We start from the raw sequence: 18,385 nt of genomic DNA, 5'->3' as shown, positions 1-18,385 counted from the left end.
CTCCGGCCCCCTCAAGCCCACGATCTGCCTCTGAGTGTTGCACTAGGATTTTTCTTGCTTAAAGTGTCTTAATTCTTTGTTCCCTGACACACAAGCCCTCTAGCTATTGAAGGGGAGATCACGAGAAACCTTCCAGGGAACCAGAGCACAGAATGACTGTTAGTTGTTTTTTTAAGTCTATATAAATATTTCAACAGATCATAAAGAAAACATTTATCTCTTCCGTCCTTGCAAGAGAAGTCAAAGGAACTTTTGTTTCTTATCAAGAGCCTGGACATCTCTGTCTGTCGTGACTTGGAAAAGAGCCTGTTGTACTGAAATCCTGTCATCATGGTGGATTTGATCTTCAGTGGCCAAACATGAAGAATTAAAAGCATAATTCTTGACTGAACTGGTGGGTGGGTTGGACTTTACGAGTACATGGGTGGTCATTCCTGGCGTGCATATCAGTGTGACATGAGCCCTGGAGCGTGTCGTCCCTCTCAGCCCTGCTCCTTTCTGCCTCCTGGGGCCCAGTGACTGAGGCCTTATGCTAGAACTGTGTATCATCAAACTTGCCATTATAAAGGAAACTTCCTGCTGCAACAACAACAAAAAAAAAAAAAAAGAAAGAAAAGAAAAGAAATGCCCCTGGTCAACAAGCAGAGTCTGAACCACAGCAAGAATTACAACCCGGCCCTGAAAGAGTAGTCACCATCTCTATCAGAAGCGGGGCTTGAGCTGGAAACAGAACTGTTTCTCTCCTAAAGTGAATGCATTTTAGGGATGGGGCAAGTGTGTGCTTATTGAGTTTTCAGATACTATTGGATATGTGTTTATATTTTGGGGTGGAGAGTATTAAAAAGGAGTCCTTAGTGTTTTTTGTTTATTTGGGCAGTTGATTTTTTTTTTTTTTAATCTGACTTCTCACCCCTTTCTTTCTCAATGTAATGGCTAGCCACAAGCAGCAGCTCTGCCTCTAGTTCCTTGAGATCACTCAAGGCTTCCTCATACATGACATGCACCCCTTGCTGGTCCTGGGTGTGGATACAGCCAGCTTCTGTGCTGTAGTAGTCATCCTGATTCTCCACTTCCGAGAACTCCATGAATTGGACGCTGTGGACCTGGAGAAAGAAAGCCGAGCCCAGATGTTACTGGAAAAGGGAGAGCTATATTTTGCCATCCCACATGGACAAGCAGCAGGCTTCTGCTCCCACACAATGGACTGCCAGTATGAAGCTGTAAATATTCTGAATGTATAAAAAGCTGTATGCAGAAAACATATTAACAAAGAATGTTGGCAGGAAGAGGTAGTTCCTGAGGTGGATAACTAGCTGATTAGTTTGTTTTTCTGACAAATTCAGTAGCAACTGGAGAAAGGTAGGAAATAGAGCCTAGAATGGTCTCTGGAGTCAGAATGCCTGGGTTCAGGCTCTGGCTCTGCCAGGATCTCAACCTGGGCAGGTCATTCAGCTATTCCCAGCCTCCGTTTCCTCATTTGTAACATGGGGACTGTGGAGACACTATAGACTACGTTAGCTGCCAGAAGTATGTGACTCTATGAGCGTAAGGCACTTGGAATCCTTAAACATTAGGTTAAAAATATTTTTCTTGTAATTCTATAAGTACTTCTAAAATGTGTTAGCACAGTTTCATGGCTTAGTAATGTACTAAGTTGAATAGTGTCCCCCAAAATTCATGTCTACCTGGAACCTGTGAATGAGAACTTATTTGAAAATAGGGTCTTTGCAGATGTAATCAAGTTAAGATGAAGTCATACTGGATTAGGGTGGGCCCTAATTCAATGACTGCGATCCTTACAAAATTTGGAGACAGACACATAGGGGAGAAGGCCATGTGAAGACAGAGGTAGAGACTAGGGTGAGTCAAGGAATGCCAAGGATTGCCAAGGGTTGCCAGCAACTACCAGGAGCTGAAAGAGGCGAGGAAGTATCGCCTCTAGAACCTTCAGAGAAAGCCCGGTCCTGCTGACACCTGGATTTTGGATTTGTGGCTCCTGACCGTGAGAGAATAAATTTCTGTCATTGTGAGACACACAGTTTATGGTACTTTGTTTTGACAATCCTAGGAATCTAATACAAGTAAGAAGTATTTCAATCATAATGTTATTTTTCTTAGAAAACTGAGTATCTGCTGCTTCCTGAGAATCATTATTTTAATAATAATTTTCACAATTTCCAACCTCTCCACTCTCCTCAAGCCTCAGAACTCCCTCCCTCCAAGGCATAGTCTCCTCTTACGCCCAGCAGGAGCTCCTCTGTGCGCCATTCTCCGCCACCTCCCCAGGGCTCACATCTCTTCCCTCCTCCTTCCTCCGCACAGTGGAGGACAGTGTTGCCCCCCTTCTCTAGGGTCGCTGCCTGCCACCTCGGCAGCATCCCTGCTCCTTCGTGGATATCCCACTCCTCTCTGCTGGACTCTTGACACTGAAATGTGCGTATGTCCCTCTCATTGTGAAACTTCCTCACACTCTTCCCTAGGTTCCACTGTGTGGCTCTCCTCCCCCTCACTGTCCAATCTCCCAAGATGTTATCTACAATTTCCATTTCCATTTCTTCACCTCCCACTCTTCAACCCATTCCCATCTGGCCCTTGGCTCCACCAAGCCACCCAAACCACCCTCGCTAAGACCAACAATGACCACTGCTCTACGTACAACAAACTTTCTTTCATCATCTTATGTAATCTCTCGGGAGCATCTGATACAATTTAGTGCTTCCTGATTCTTGACTCACTCTCTTCTCTGGGCATCTGGGACTCCACGTTTTCCCTGATTTTGCCTAGTTTCCGGTCATTCTGTCTGACACTGCGAAGTATATTTATTTTTCTCTACCAAGTCATTAAATGATGGCCACTCTCAAGCTGCCTCCTAGGACCTCCTCTTTTCCTCCTCTGTTCCTTCCCTAGGAGGTGGCAGACATTTTCATAGCTGAGATTACCACCTTTAGACCATCTGGTCCCCAGTTTATGCCTCCAATCCAGACCCCCCCAGAGCTCTGGACCCACACATCCAATTACCTATTTGGCAACTGCTCCTGGGCATCTCAAAGCCCCCTCAATTTTAACAATGATCAAATCATTAAATATTCCCCCGCAAACCCAGGCTATCTCCAGCCGATTTTACTAAATAGCACCACCACCCATCCACTTCCTCTAGCATGAATCATTCATGCCATCTCTTTCTGCCTCACCCTACTTGTCCAATCTATCACCAAGTTCTGTTAGTTTTACTTCCTGTCTCTCAAATCCATCCACTTCTGATATAGGAGGTGGGGCAGGGAAGTGCTGAGTCTAGAGAAGGGTGAGGGCTCCACCCTTGGGCCTATGCCCTTAGACCTAAGTGAGAACAGGTACTCCTGCTTTTGTGCCCGAATGTTGCATTTTCCAAGACCACTCTGGCCCACCATCCTGTGCCCATATAAACCTGAGACCTTAGCAGGCACACATGCAAGAAGCTGAATGTTGAGAGGAGCAGAGGAACAGAGCAGCAGAGAGAGGCAGAGAGCAGTGGAGAGCAGCAGAGAGCAGCAGAGCAGCACGACAGAGGAGGGAAGAGGCCTCTGAACGTCCAGAGGAGTTCTGCCGAAAACAGCTGAACTCCCAGAGAAGATTATCTCCCCCACCCCTCCACCTTCTGGCTCCCCATCCATCTCACTGAGAGCCACCTCCACCACTCAATAAAACCTTGCATTCATCCTTCAAGCCCACATGTGATCCAATTCTTCTGGGACACTGGGCAATAGCTCGGGATACAGAAGGCTGTCACACTGGCCCTCTGCCCTTGTGATAAGGCAGAGGGTCCATTGAGCTGATTAGCACTCAAGCCATCTGCAGACAGCAAAGCTGAAAGGGCTTGGTAACACTGGGGTTGCAGGCACCCACCGCTAGACACTAAGTGGCGCTGAGAGCACAAAGCACTTGCCCTGGCCTCTGCACCTGCCCCTCTGCATGCTCCTCCTTGGGGTTTGAGCTGCAGGGCCATGGAACAGGTGAGCCACATCCTTGTTGCACATTCTACGAGGGGAAATCAGGGAACTCTCCCGTTTCACTTCTTCCCATCTCCACTACCCACTACCCTAGTCCAAGCTATTATATTTCATAAGGACTAGTCTAGGAGCTTCTAAACTGGCCTAGCCTCTTAAATGGTCTATCCATGACTCCTCTGGCCTGGGCTTTCCCTCCTCTCCATTTTACTCACTGCTGGCTGGGGAACTTTTACAAATGCAATTCTGATTGTGTCATTCCCCCTTCCCCCTTTTCTATCCCTAAGAGGCTTCCCATGGGCCACAGAATAAAGCAAAACTCCTTAACAGGGCCATACAATCTGGCCCATGCCTATCTCTCTAGTCCAGTGTTTTTCAGCTGAGAGTGATTTTGCCCCCCAGAGGACATTTGGCCATGTCTGGAGATACTTCTGGTTGTCATGACTTAGTGGGAGGTACTGCTGGCATCTGGGTAGAGGCCAGGGATGCTGCTAAATATCCTATAATGGACAGGAGAGCCTCTCACAACAAAGAATTAGCAGGCTCCAAAAATCAATAGTGCCAAGGCTGAGAAACTCAGAGCTAAGTTCCATTGTGCATCACCTTCCACCTCGTGTCTGTGCCCAAACCACTCCTGTCTTTTGGTTTCTTATGGGTGCCATGATCCCTCTGGCCACAGGTCTTTTGCACAGGCTGTCCCCACTCTGTGGAAAGGTCTCCCTCTCCTTTTTACCTAATTAAAGACTTTTCATTTTCCAATCTCAGCTCAATCATCACTTCCTTAGAAACCCTCCTGCCCCAGCCTCCCTATAGTACCAAGGAGCTCTCAGCCTCTCTTTTGAGGAATTTGATGTCCCTGCTTTACATTCATTTGTGTGATTTTTGACCAATATTTGTCTCACCCACTGGATTACAAAGTACTGTAAGGGTAAGGAACATATCTATTTTTGTTCATCATTTTATTCTCATTGCCTAGCACAGGGCCTAACACAGAGTAGGTGCTTAGAAAATATCTGTTAAATAAAAGAATGTATGAATGGTTTTTGTATTTGCACATATAGGTTTCTTTGAGTCTATGATTTGTAATCTCTACTTTTAACATATGCTTTTAACATATGCCTGTGCTTTTAACATATGCCCGTCAAAAATCCTGTGTTTTGCCTTTATAGATTCTGATCTCATGTCACCACAGCCTAATACATACATTCTCTATGGGGGGATAATGCTCAGGTGGAAAGTGGTTCTTGGAGGACAAAAAAAATCTTATTCTTTTTATATATAAAGCACAGATACACACATTGCACATAAGCAAATCTATGGCATATCTCTGGTGTTAACATTTCTTTGTAGGGGGAGAGTAAAAGGATATTTGTTGGGGAAGCCATAATGGAAAAGAGGTTAAAAAACACTGGCCTAGATATCTATCATCTCTCTCTCTCTCTCTCTCTCTCTATATATATATATATAGATAGATAGATAGATAGATAGAGAGAGAGATAGATCTATCTATCTATTCTTATTATTGTAAAATACACATAACATAAAATTTACCATCTTATTTTTTCATGTACAAGTTAGTGACATTAAGTACATTCACATTGTTGTGCAACTATCACCACCCATCTCCAGAATTATTTTCATCTTGCAAAACTGAAAATCTGTACCCACGCAACAAGAATTCCCCATTTTCCCATCCTCTGAGACCCTGGCAACCACCGTTCTACTTTCTGTCTCTATGAATTTGACTGCTCTAGGTGTGTCATATAATGTCCTTTTGTGACCAGCCTATTTTACTTAGCATAATCCCATCGAGATTCATACATGTTATAGCATGTGTCAGAATCTCCTTCCGGTTTCAGGCTGAACTATATCCCATAATAACTATGGAACTATCACATTTTGTTTCATCTGTTGATAGACACTTGAGTTGCTTCCACCTTTTGGCTATTATGGATAATGCTGCTATAAACATAAGTGTACAAATATCTTTTTGAACCCCTGCTTTCAATTCTTTTGAGCATATACCCAGAAGTAAAATTTCTGGATAATATAGTAATTCTATTTTAAACGTTTGAGGAATCTGCATACTGTTTTTCATTAGTAGTTACACCATTTAACATTTCTACCAACAGTGCACAAGGGTTCCAGTTTTTCCACATCCTCACCAACATTTGTTATTTTCTGGGTTTTTTTTTTTTTTTTTGAGATGGAGTCTCACTCGGTCACCAGGCTGGAGTGCAGTGGCGCGATCTTGGCTCACTGCAACCTCTAACTCCCTGGTTCAAGCGATTCTCCTGCCTCAGCCTCCAGAGTAGCTGGGACCACAGGCACACGCCACCATGCCCAGCTAATTTTTGTATTTTTTGTAGAGACAAGGTTTCACCATGTTGGCCAGGCTGGTCTCGAACCCCTGACCTCAGGCAATCTGCCCGCCTCGGCCTCCCAAAGTGCTGGGATTACAGGCATGAGCCACAGCGTCTGGCCTATTTTCTGTTTTTAAATATATATATATAGTATATTTTTATATTTTAAGAAAAACAATCTGATTTTCTTAGTTGTTACTCGTGAGTCATTTAAGCTATGGAACCACTGGCTCCCAATCTTTCATCTTACATCTATTAACTCTTATAAAAACTTTGCTAAGTAATCAGTTGTGTAGAATCCATTTATCTATAAATTTTAAGCAATCATATCCTGGCTCTCTGAAGACCTATCAATTGTTTTGTTTATGTGGCATTGCCTATAGTACTACAGGAACACTCCTGGAATCTTAACAAACAGGACAGATTATCATCTGCTTAGATGGTTAATTGCCAATATCAGAAAGGTGGATGGGGTCGCTCTTTGGGTCCCTTCACTTCTATGACTGTATAATTAGTTTTTATGGGCTGTTTCTTAACCATTCAAGCAGAAACATAGAAACCTTCTAATAAGTAAATGTGAGCATTTCTAAATAATAGTTATAGTTCATAATATTTCATCAAAAGGATACTTCATAGTTCATCATTCCTCTAGCAGCATTTTTCGTTTTGCTTTGCTTTTTGCTATGCTTTAAGCATACAACTTTTTTTTTTTTTTTTTGAGGCGGAGTCTCGCTCTGTCACCAGGCTGGAGTGCTGTGGCGCAATCTCGGCTCACCACAACCTCTGCCTCCCAGGTTCAAGCAATTCTCCTGCCTCAGCCTCCCAAGTAGCTGGTATTAGAGGCACGCACCACCACCATGCCCAGCTAATTTTTGTATTTTTAGTAGAGACAGGGTTTCACCATGTTGGCCAGGATGGTCTCGATCTCCTGACCTCATGATCCACCCGCCTCAGCCTCCCAAAGTGCCAGGATTACAGGCGTGAGCCACTGCACCTGGCACAACTTTTAATAATTAGTAGCTTCCTTTGACTAGAATTCCAAAAATGAAATTGTCTTTTTTTTTTTTTTTTTTTTTAAATGGAGTCTCACCCTGTTACCCAGGCTGGAGTGCAGAGGTGCAACCTTGGCTCACTGCAACCTCCACCTCCTGGGTTCAAGCTATTCTGCCTCAGCCTTCTGAATAACTAGGATTACAGGCATGCACCACCACACCTGGCTAATTTTTTGTAGTTTTGGTAGAGATGGGGTTTCACCATGTTGGTCAGGCTGGTCTTGAACTCCTGACCTCAAGTGATCCACCTGCCTCAGCCTCCCAAAGTGCTGGGATTACAGGCGTGAGCCACTGCGTCCAACCTGAAATTATGATTTCTTACAAAATGATTGGTACCAGTGGAAAATAGAAAAGATGCTGAGAAAATGACATGTTCCATAAAAAAATTAAACAACTAAGATATGTAAATTACCATGTTGGCTTCTATTAGCATTTAGCTCCTGTCTCTTGTTATGTAAAATGAGCTTGCCTTTGAGGAAAAAAGAAACAACTTAACGTGTTATGCTTTATTCACTTTATTGGAAAAGACCTTTCCCAAAGTTCTTGTACAGAAGAATTTTATAAGACTTTCAGGCAATGGCAATTGGATTAAGTTCTGAAGCTGATGAAAAGCAATAGTATTGTCAAGATGCCAACTCTAATGCCATCATCTATATTAGTGGTCGTTTATCCACTCTTCCCATCCACATCCCATTGTCCAAACCCTTTATATAGGCATACATATTCCTTCTCTTTCTGCCATAATTTGCTCTCTTTCTCCCTCAGTCCCATGTCTCTGAAATACATGCTTATGCCACAGGAGATACACTTTAAAGACCAGATGACCAAATTGCCTCATGCAGGGTTATGGCTCAGTTACTTTAATGTTTCTTTATTTCCTGTTTATTTTCATTTTTTCCACAGTCATGTGGAAGACCCTCCCTCTAATGGTTTTGTGGCCTTGAGAGTTGATCCTTCAATATTATGTTTGGAGGAGTGGCAGAAGGAAGAGGGCAATAATTATGTTTGGCTAAGAAATAATATGACCTTTGTAATGATTCATATGTTTTTAGTTTGAAAATTAACTGATGCCAAGAAAACTATTTGCTGAATATAGTAACTATAGGAAAATTGGTGGCCCATCATTCATTCCTTTCACCCTAGTGGCTTCTGCCATCACTTGTTAATGTGAATTTTAGGCCTTTTGGCAATATAGACAATATTTCTCTGACTAGTTTACCTTTTTCTAAATCATCTTGCATTAATTTTGGATAATAATAGTTCTGCCTAAGAATCCCATCAAAATTTATTGGGTGAATGACTCAGTCTATTGGCTATAATCTTTTAAAAAGAAAATCAAATACATTTTCTACTCTACCTTTCTTTCTAGTCTGTAGAGTATATTATTATTATCACAGCTAATTGTTCTGCATTTGAACAACATGATAACTTTGCAAAGCACTTTCATGTACGTGGTCTTTTTGTAAGCATGCTACCATTCTGTTATAGGCAGAACTTTTCTTTTATCAAATAAACATTTGATACCTGCAATGTATCAATATATATCCAGCTCTCTACTACCTTTTGCCACCTGAACATCTTGTTAAGCATCTCAAACTTTCCATGTCCGGTACTGAGATCTGGATCTTCCCAACAAATCTGCTTCAACCAAATCTCAGTTGATGGCAACTCTAAACTTCCAAATGGTTAAGCCAAAGCTTTGGAATCAAACTTGACTTCTCTATCTGAAAATCATGCTGGCTGCACCTTTAAAATACATCCAGATTTGTTCTGGAAGTCTATGGAAGCTTTGGTGCCAAATCATTGAACGTTCTATATATGTTACTTATTTATTTAATGTGTGTATTTCTTCATGAAATAAGTCCCAAGATGGCAGAATTTGTGCCCATTTTGTTCACTGCTGAATCCCCAGTGCCTGGAACAGTGCCTAGTATATTTATTGGTCAGAATATTTGTGGAATGAGTGAAAGAATGGATGAGTGATAGGCTCACAGCCTGTGCGAACAAACATGCCAACAGTCAAGCACAGCAATGTGCTCAGTGCTATAATGGAAGTAGACAAAGTCATGGCAAGAAGCACTTAGCTCTGCATTGAGATGTCAAGGAAGGCCCAGAAAGGTGATATTTGAGCAGACTCTGGATAAGAGTACACATTTACCAAGGAAAGGGAAGGTGAGGGACAGAGGAGCCCAGAAGTATAGATAGCTCTGCCCATTCAGGGGAGGTCTAGGCCCAGCTCCCTAAGGATGGACATATAGGGACAGTGGAGATAAACGAGGTCTGAGAGGTTAGCAGCAGCCAGATTGTGCCCAACATTGTCAGCTTCACCAAGGAGCCTGGACTTTGTCTTGTTACAAACAGGAAACTCACGAAGGACTACAAGCAAGGGAATAAATGTGATTACATATGGGCAAAGATCCTCTGGAAATTTACAAGCCAATGAAAAGAGCCATTCTCCCATTTAAAAGAGTTCTCTGGGCTGGGTGCAGTGGCTCATGCCTGCAATCGCAGCACTTCGGGAGGCCGAGGCGGGTGGATCACTTGAGGTCAGGAATTCGAGACCAGCCTGGACAACATGGTAAAACTCCATCTCTACTAAAAGTACAAAAATTAGCTGGGCATGATGGTATAGTCTCAGCTACTTGGCAGATTCAGCATGAGAATCGCTTGAACACAGGAAGTGGAGGTTGCAGTGAGCTGAGATCATGCCACTGCACTCCAGCCTGGGTGACAGAGTGAGACTCCGTCTCAAGAAAAAAAAAAAATTCTCTGTTCCCCCGCCAACCTTGGAATTAGTCCCCCACCCTAAGGAGAGCCTAACCCTTCATGATCGGGCCCACTTTTCTGCTGCCTCATCTCTTACCACTTCCTCACAACAGCCTCTGCTACCAGCACATCAAGTCCCGGCAGATCCTGAACATGCCACAGGGTATCAGGCCCCCATGCCTGAGAAGACACAATCAAGGTCAACAGCCAGGTAAAGGCTGCTGGCTCTCATTCTGGGGCTCTTTCTACTCTACTCTGCCACATGCCTTTAAGTAGGCTCATAGAGTGGCAAAGTATCCAAGACAGATGGTAGGTGCCTTTTTTTTCTGGCATTGTTGTTGAGTGAACATTCGTTAATACTAACCCAAGACTTTCAGCATGGGATCAAACTCACTGGGCCCAGGAAAAGGGGTCTCCATTTTAGGAGCCTTCCTGAGGTCTGGTAAGCCCAGTGGTTTGCGCCCAGCAGCCTCAGCCCTGGGCTTGGTGAGTTCAACCCAACAGATTAACATCTGTGCCTCCCATCCCCTCTGTGGGAAAGAATCACACCTTCCAGAGCTGGATATCCTGGTGTAAATACTGACAAGGCCACACCCATGGGGTGTAGCTAAACCAAGTAGTCCTATTAAAGATAGACAGAAGGCCACTTCTTTGAGTGTCTCATACTGAAGTAATAGCAGCTGGGAGCTATTAAGAACAAAAATAGGCACTGTTTTTCTTATCATTTATGAGAGCATAGGAAAGAAATATTGCATTAAGGCTGGGCACGTCAGCTCACACCTGTAATCCCAGCACTTTGGGAGGCCGAGGCGGGTGGATCACTTGAGGTCAGGAGTTTGAGACCAGCCTGGCCAACATGGTGAAACCCTGTTTCTACTAAAAATACAAAAATTAGCTGGGTGTGGGGGTGGGCACCAATAATCCCAGCTACTCGGGAGGCTGAGGCAGGAGAATCGCTCGAACACAGGAGACAGGTTGCAGTGAGCTGAGATTGCGCCACTGCACTCCAGCCTGGGCAACAAGAGCAAAACTCCATCTCAAAAAATATATATAAATAAAATGCATTACCCCGAGAAGTTCCTCCTACAACGAGTACGGCAGGACAGTATTTGCCTATCCTCTCCTCCTTTATTTCTATCTCCTACCCAAACCCAGAACAGAGAGACTGAGAGAGGGCTCTTTAGTAAGAACATTTTCAAAAATATCCATTAGCATAATAACATACCACAGCTGTGGTTGGATCATACTAGTAAGAGAAAGATGTGCTTGTTTTGTAGCATGTTTGTATTAAAAGTGTCTTAACCCACCTCTCTAGTTCCACTGAGGGCCAGACTAATTGGGCTTGATGAGCTAGAACCCAAGGAGGAGGCCAGAGGGGTAAAGGAAGATCTGAGAGGAAGTCTGTGTGTCACGAGGGAGTAGGAGTTGGTGGGTTGTTGTTAGGGTAGGAGACCCAAAAGAGAAGGGTGTCCTGAAGATTGAGTGAAGGTAGGACTCTAAGTGACTGGGTTGGGAAAATTAAAAAACAAAATCCCAATATCTGAAGCTGAACTGTTCAGTACATGTGGCCTCTAGCCACATGTGGCTGTTAAGCCCTTGAAATGTGGCTTGTCTGAGTTAAAATGTGCTATCTGTATATAAAATATACACCAGATTTTAAAGACTTAGTACAAAAAAATGTATAATCACTCAATGATTTATTAATATTGATTATATGTAGAAATGATAATATAGACATTGGGCTAAACAGATTATATTATTTAAAATTTCATGTTTCTTTGTACTTTTTAAAATGTAGCTACTAGAACATTTTAATAATGTATGTGGCTTGCATTATATTTCTGCTGACCAGTGCTGCTCTAGACTGTGTGCATATGAACAACAGTTAAGAGTAAGATTTTACACTTACAGACACAACAGGCATAAGTCAGAGATCACACTAGCTTAGAAAATGACTTGTTTTGTAGCTAAATAGATTTTATTTTTCACCTTTGTCAATCTAGCATTTTTAAGAAGATAAAATTCATATTAAACTCTATCTTCAGGAATAAACTCTCTAGAGATTGAGATTAAAATATTACAAGAGTGTCTACAATAGTCCAATAAAATGTAAGCATTCTCAACTTTATTCCCAAAAAAAGGAAATTAATATGAATTTTGTCTTATTGGCCTTTTGTTAGGCAGGATTGAAATTTTACACACTTTGTAGAAAAATATGTTCTAGAAACACCAAAAGCACTAAGGGGCAAGCAGATGTTTGTAGGGATAAAATATTTCTTTATTGTTCAGCTCTTTCCAATGTTTTTCTACCTCTGTTTTGAGTTTTTGTTTTTTTTTTCATTTGAAGCTTGGAAAACAGAAAAGAGGCAAAAAAGGTACATATAGCAATGTCAAGGAGAGTCTTCTAAGAGCTTCTCTGTAAGGATGTAAACTTCTCAGGCCAGGGTAACAGAAGGGCTTCTCATGCTCTATTTCTTCCTTCCCAGTGTGGCCTCCAGGGCTGCTTTAGGGCACTCTCTGCCTGTGACTTGCTCTTAAGCAGACCTTGTGTTTTATTATGACCTAAGAAACCCTCATCTGTTACTCCATCATGTTAACTGATTCCAGGTCTTATCTAGAGGGTGGCTTTGGGAGGCAGGATAATCAAGGAAGAAAAAACCTCAGCACAACACCTCACCTTGTGCTCAGCAGGCGTCTCATGGACATAGTGGTGAGTGCCCAGGCCCTGCAAGGTGCCCAGACCTCCTTTTGCCATATTTACCCAGGAACTATCTTCCATGGTGGGGAACAGTTTCCCTGAAACCAAGGTAAGGCCCGAAGTATTGATTGTCAGGGTTCGCTCAACAGATCTGAAATAATTCAGAATTCCTAAGCAGATGCACTGAAACAAAGAAAGAACAGAATCAGGTCCTTGCCCTTCACCTAGTCCACCCTATAGAATACAACTTGATGGCAGGTCAACCCTACTGTGGAGAAAGGAACACACCACCCTGGAAAGGGGTTGATTCCATGCTAAAAAAAAAAAAAAAAATGGAACAAAGTGCAAAAGCATAAAATGGCATTTGCTATTGGAATAGCAAAAAAGCCTCTTTTCTAGACAACCAGACATTTCTGATGCCTGCCATCCACATACCTGCAGTTCTCTGATTCGAAGGTGGCGTAGATACAGAAAAGACAAGTAGGCCCCTCTCATCAGAACAGGATTCCTATCACTGGGCTCAGTGCCGTCATCCAAGCCCAGCAGTTGTAGGGTCATTGCATAGTTGTACCTTTAGCAGGCAGGAGAGATATCATAAATCAATTTCACCTCAAAGTGATTCCAAAATTTCACAGGCACAAAACCAAAGTCATTTTATTTAATTTAAAGGTGTTTCATGATAGCTTCCCTTTATAAATTTACTAAGGGGAAATAATTACTCTATATGTATACATGTAAAGACAAGTTTCTCTTAGCAATGACTCTCTTAGCAATTACTCTCATTACCCTACAGTCGTAGGGTGAAGCAATAGTTTAGTTGTCTGACCTGTTTTAAAAGTCTTGCTTTCTTTCTGACATCAAATATTTTTGAGTTAATATGTAAACTACATATTAATCAGTCACTCAGTTTTCCTCACAGTGTTTTAATCCACTTTTTTGAGTCACTAATAATATGATTTAATTTACCCCGTCTCTTGTATCTGCTTGAGAGGCCCATCAGCATGTTGGCTGAGACTTATTTGTGATAGATCATTTTCATTTTGTTTCATGGAGAGATCGTCATCCTTCATATTTTTATTCTATCAAAAAATTAGCATTAATCAAATTACATAAACATTTGCAATATTATTAACAAAATCACAATCAGGTCATTGCAAAAGTAAACCTCATAATCCAAAGCATATTTAGATAAGTAAGTAAAAGAGGGGTTTGATCTACTTCAAGCTGACATATTCAACCTGACATCTAAATTTCTACAATAAATTAGGGAGGTCATTGTTTTTACTAAACTAATTTTTGTTTCACGAAAGTAGTCACAGCTTTTAAATAATAGCCATCTACCTCCCCGTCTTTTATGTAATTCACTTTATAAAAAGTTGATACAAGAATGTATATGTTTGGGACCTTTGAACCTCTCTAATCTAGTCTTGTTCTGTACTGAGAGAGCTCAATGGATAAAGCTTCTTTCTACGTATTAGCTATATGGTTCAGTCATTTACAGTCATGAGCCTGTTTCCTTCCACATTTGTACAATGGCATGATAATGGAAAATGATAAGGTGTTGTGAGAGTTAAATGATAGAATGTATATAAAACCTCCAGCTTAGTGCCCGGCACCTAATTGGTGCTCAAGATGCCAGTTCTCTCCTGTTATGAACTTCAGTAGTCCTGTAGGATCTCTCACAGCATTCAAGCTTTACACTTATTTCCACAGTCATCTTCTCTGATGCTGAGAGGGATGTGGTCATGCACCCCAGCCCCAGATAACACTGTGAGGAAGGTAATGCGGGTCTGAGGTCCCGCCCCTCACCCTCTGGGCAGCCTCTTCTTAGCTGCCCTCTCTGCTTGTCTCTGGGCATACACCCCAATCTCATAAGGTGTGCACTTTCATAGTGGCACCAATCCCCACAAAAGTACTGAGTGGCAATGGCTGAGCTTGGAAACCCCCTCTCTGGGTTATATTCTAATAGTTGGTTCTTGGAATTCCAATGGACCCTTATCGCAGAAACTGATAGTTGTTCCCCAATTGCCGTTTTCCTCTTTTCCTACAGTTATTGAATATTTATCTTGCCACCTGACCACCCAGATAAAGACAACATTTCCAAGCCTCTCTTGCAGCTAGGTGTAGCTATGTGACAATGGACTGGGAGTAAAATGCCATGTTGCAGCTTCCAAGAATTTCTAGTAGAGGCAGCTTCTTCATCCCTTCTCCATCCTGCTACTTAGAGCATGAATGTGACAGCTGGAGCTCTGTCTCAAGCTGGGTGTTGATCTCGAATGTAGAGCCATATTTGTTAGAACTCCAAGATAGACAGGGCTGAGAGCCCTGAGGGCTCCATGGTGCAAATCTACCACACCAGCTCTGTACATCCTACCCTGAAACGTTCATATGAGGGACAGAGAGCACAGTTTCCACCTCCTTTAATCCTCTGTCATATCATTTTACCATCACCAACAGCCAAACCTAATTTTAACTAACACAGTCCCCAAGACTCTAAAGATAGACTAGCAGGCTTTTGACAGGAAGTGAGGAAGGAAAATGTTGACAGGAATATTAGGAAAAGTGGGTGAGAGAGAAAGTTGTCCAATTGAGTAGCGTTAAGTATTGCCCATTCTGCTTGTAGGTAGACTTGGCTTCCAGCTCAGTGTACACATCAGTGTATTTCTGTGTAAACATCCCACAACCCTAGGACTGGAAAAGACCCTGTGAGGTGACATGGTGCATTCTTGTTCATTAAAACAGAAAGATCGTCATTCCAAAGTAAAGAACATCTCTGTTATGTTTTTTAAAATCTACAGGAAAGCATATACTCTGAGAGTAGCTGAATTTTGACAATTCCTATGAATCTGGGGTAACAGGGGTTCAGTGGAGCCTTTTGCCTCCTGGCCTGTAGTGCTCTCGGGTTGCTGTTCAGCACTATTTGATGTGGTCCCAGAAGGAAGGCTCTGAGCCACATCCTTTCTCTGATGGGATTGTGACGCTTTCAGCTACTTCTAAAATTACCCAGAATTACATAGGACAGGACAGAAAGCGACATCAAGTTACAGTGGAAGACATTTGAAGGACTGACTGAACAAACCACAAAAGTACTGCTGGACCTGCAGGTGGCCTGGGAAAAAGGAAGGGAGCACAGATCAGCTGGAGCAGGAAAAGGAGAGCACCCAGCATCCTCCAGGAAAAAGGACCAACAACATCCCACAAAAGGAAACTGCTTAAGAAATACCAAGTCCAGAAGCGTAGACCCCTAAGCGTACTGGAGACGGTGCAGGTAAGCAGCAAGGCAACCCCATCTGTGTTCATTCTCCCGGCCTGGGTGTGGAAATCTGCTGACCTTTACTGCCTGTGGCTCTTTGTCAGCATGACCGAGTTCATGTGTTTTGACAGTTCTGAGATTTCTGCTGATTGCAAATCTCATTTTCTTCTGGGAAGTTGGCAGGGGAAATGGAGTGGGAGGTAGGTAGGAAAAGTAAGACTGTTATGTATTCCCCACACCCAGAACATCTCTGCTGCTTACATGGGTTTATCCACTGAAACAGAGGCTAGAAGGATTAATAACACTGTTGTTAATCTGGATGGTACAATAAGGGGTGATTTCAGTTTTCTTTCTTGTATTTTTCTATATTTCCCAAGTTTTCTGTGTTAAATACATGCCACTATTGTCATCAGAAAATTTTTTAAGTAAATGTTTTATTGAATTTGATGAGAAGAACCAGGAAAAGGGTGTTTTGTGTTTCGCTGAATATGTTGCACATCGGAGCTACTGTCTACACCACCATTTCTGTGCGAGCACACCTTCTTCTCACTACATCACATTACCTCTGGAAATGCAGGGGAGCACCTTCCCTCCTTGGTGTGGTCAGTGGGAAGAGGCAAAGGAAGGGCTCTACCACTGCCCCCCAACACTGCAAACTGGATGTGGTATTTTCTGCTGCTTTACTACTCTATGAGGTTAAAAAAACAGTGACCAATTTAAACCTTATCTTTGAAAATACGATGGTCAATAGTAGTGTGTAATGTCTCTACATAGCCATTTTAATAAATGTGCTTTTTTTGTGAACATGAGTAACTTGATCTAACAATTACAGGTTCCAGAGGATCTACGCAGGCCTAGCTGGGGTGTAATCTGTAGTATACAATAAAATACAACTAGCCATTGAAAAGAACAGCAGATCTCCAAGACATATTGTTGGGTTGCAGAAAGATATCCATATAGTATGATATATCATTTATATAAAAACCTCAAATGCAAACTTATCCTATATATATTTTATGGGGATATACGTAGGCATGTAAATGCATTGAAAAGGCTCAAAGCAATAACAGTGTTTGCCTCTAAGGAGGTGGAATGGGGAGCAGGATGGGCAGCAGGGAGTAGTTAAAGGGGAATTTAACTTTTCAGTAATGTTTCAACTTTTTACAAGGAGAAGACATTTATTTATTACTTCTATGATTTAAACTTAATTTTTAAAAACTCCTTAAAGAAAAAAATGGTAACTTCAGTGGAGAAACCTGGCAATCACTACTAGCTTAACCAAGTGAGCTAGATTAACATCAGCCATGATGTCATGTTGATATCATGCTCCCTGAATAGGATGTGGTGAAGACACTTAGCCTCTGTAATATTCTTCTCCCTCTAAACCCATAACCCCAGTGTAACCATGAGAAAATATCAGGCAAACTCAAATTAGGCAAAGGTCTACAGATTGCAGGGCTGGTACTCCTAAAGACTGTCAATGTCATGATAACCAAAGAAAGACTGAGGAACTGTCACAGAGCAGGGGAGGTGGGGGAGGTACGATGATTAAAGGTAACATGGTATCCTGGATAGGATCCTGGGGCAGAAAGAGAACATTAATGGAAAAACTGGTGAAATCCAGATGAAGCCTAGTTTAGTTAACAGTAATGTACCAGTGTTGGTTCCTTGGGTATGACAAATGTATCACTACAAGGTAAGATGTCGATAATATAAGAAATTGAGTAGGGGTATATGGGAACTCTTTGTACTACCTTTGCAGCTTTTCTGTAAATCTCAAACTATTTCAAAATAAGTTGAAAAAAAAAAAAACTCCCTAAAGGAAAGTGGGGCCGGGCACAGTGGCTCATGCCTGTAACCCCAGCACTTTGGGAGGCTGAGGCAGGTAGATTTCTTCGAGACCAGCCTGGGCAAATGGTGAAACCCTGTCTCTACAGAAAGAAAAAAAAATAGCTGGTAGTGATGGTGTGCGCCCACCCACCCATAGTCCCAGCTACTCTGGGGGTTGAGTCAGGAGGATCACTTGAACCCAGGAGGCAAAGGCTGCAATGAGCTGAAATCACACCACTGCACTTCAGCCTGGGCAACAGAGTAAGACCCTGACAAAAACAAACAAAACAAAACAAAACAAAACAAAAAAGGAAAGGTTACTGGTGAATGGCATTCAGTGAGAACTGATTAGAAACTGTTCTGAAGTTGTGCTACAATTAGTGATTATATTCATTCTCTCAGAGATGCCAAAATGGACAGACAGTCGTACTATGAAGTTT

At 42.3% G+C, this 18,385-nt stretch overlaps 1 protein-coding gene across 1 annotated transcript in view; it reads right to left on the bottom strand.

Moving 5' to 3' along the window:
* LOC134759385 (uncharacterized) overlaps positions 1-18,385 on the bottom strand; it is a 54,300-nt gene that overhangs the window by 11,322 nt on the left and 24,593 nt on the right. The window contains exons 7-10 of the mRNA XM_063725298.1: positions 13,829-13,941; positions 13,298-13,433; positions 12,842-13,045; positions 911-1,103 (exon numbers count right to left, since the gene is read on the bottom strand). Of these exons, the coding sequence (XP_063581368.1) occupies positions 911-1,103; positions 12,842-13,045; positions 13,298-13,433; positions 13,829-13,941 (646 nt within the window). The remainder of the gene's footprint in view (positions 1-910; positions 1,104-12,841; positions 13,046-13,297; positions 13,434-13,828; positions 13,942-18,385) is intronic.

The sequence above is a fragment of the Pongo abelii genome, chromosome 5, assembly GCF_028885655.2.
Source record: "Pongo abelii isolate AG06213 chromosome 5, NHGRI_mPonAbe1-v2.0_pri, whole genome shotgun sequence".
NCBI lineage: Eukaryota > Metazoa > Chordata > Mammalia > Primates > Hominidae > Pongo > Pongo abelii.
The sequence above is the reverse complement of the archived record's forward strand: the minus strand, read 5'-3'. Positions and strand labels throughout refer to the sequence as shown.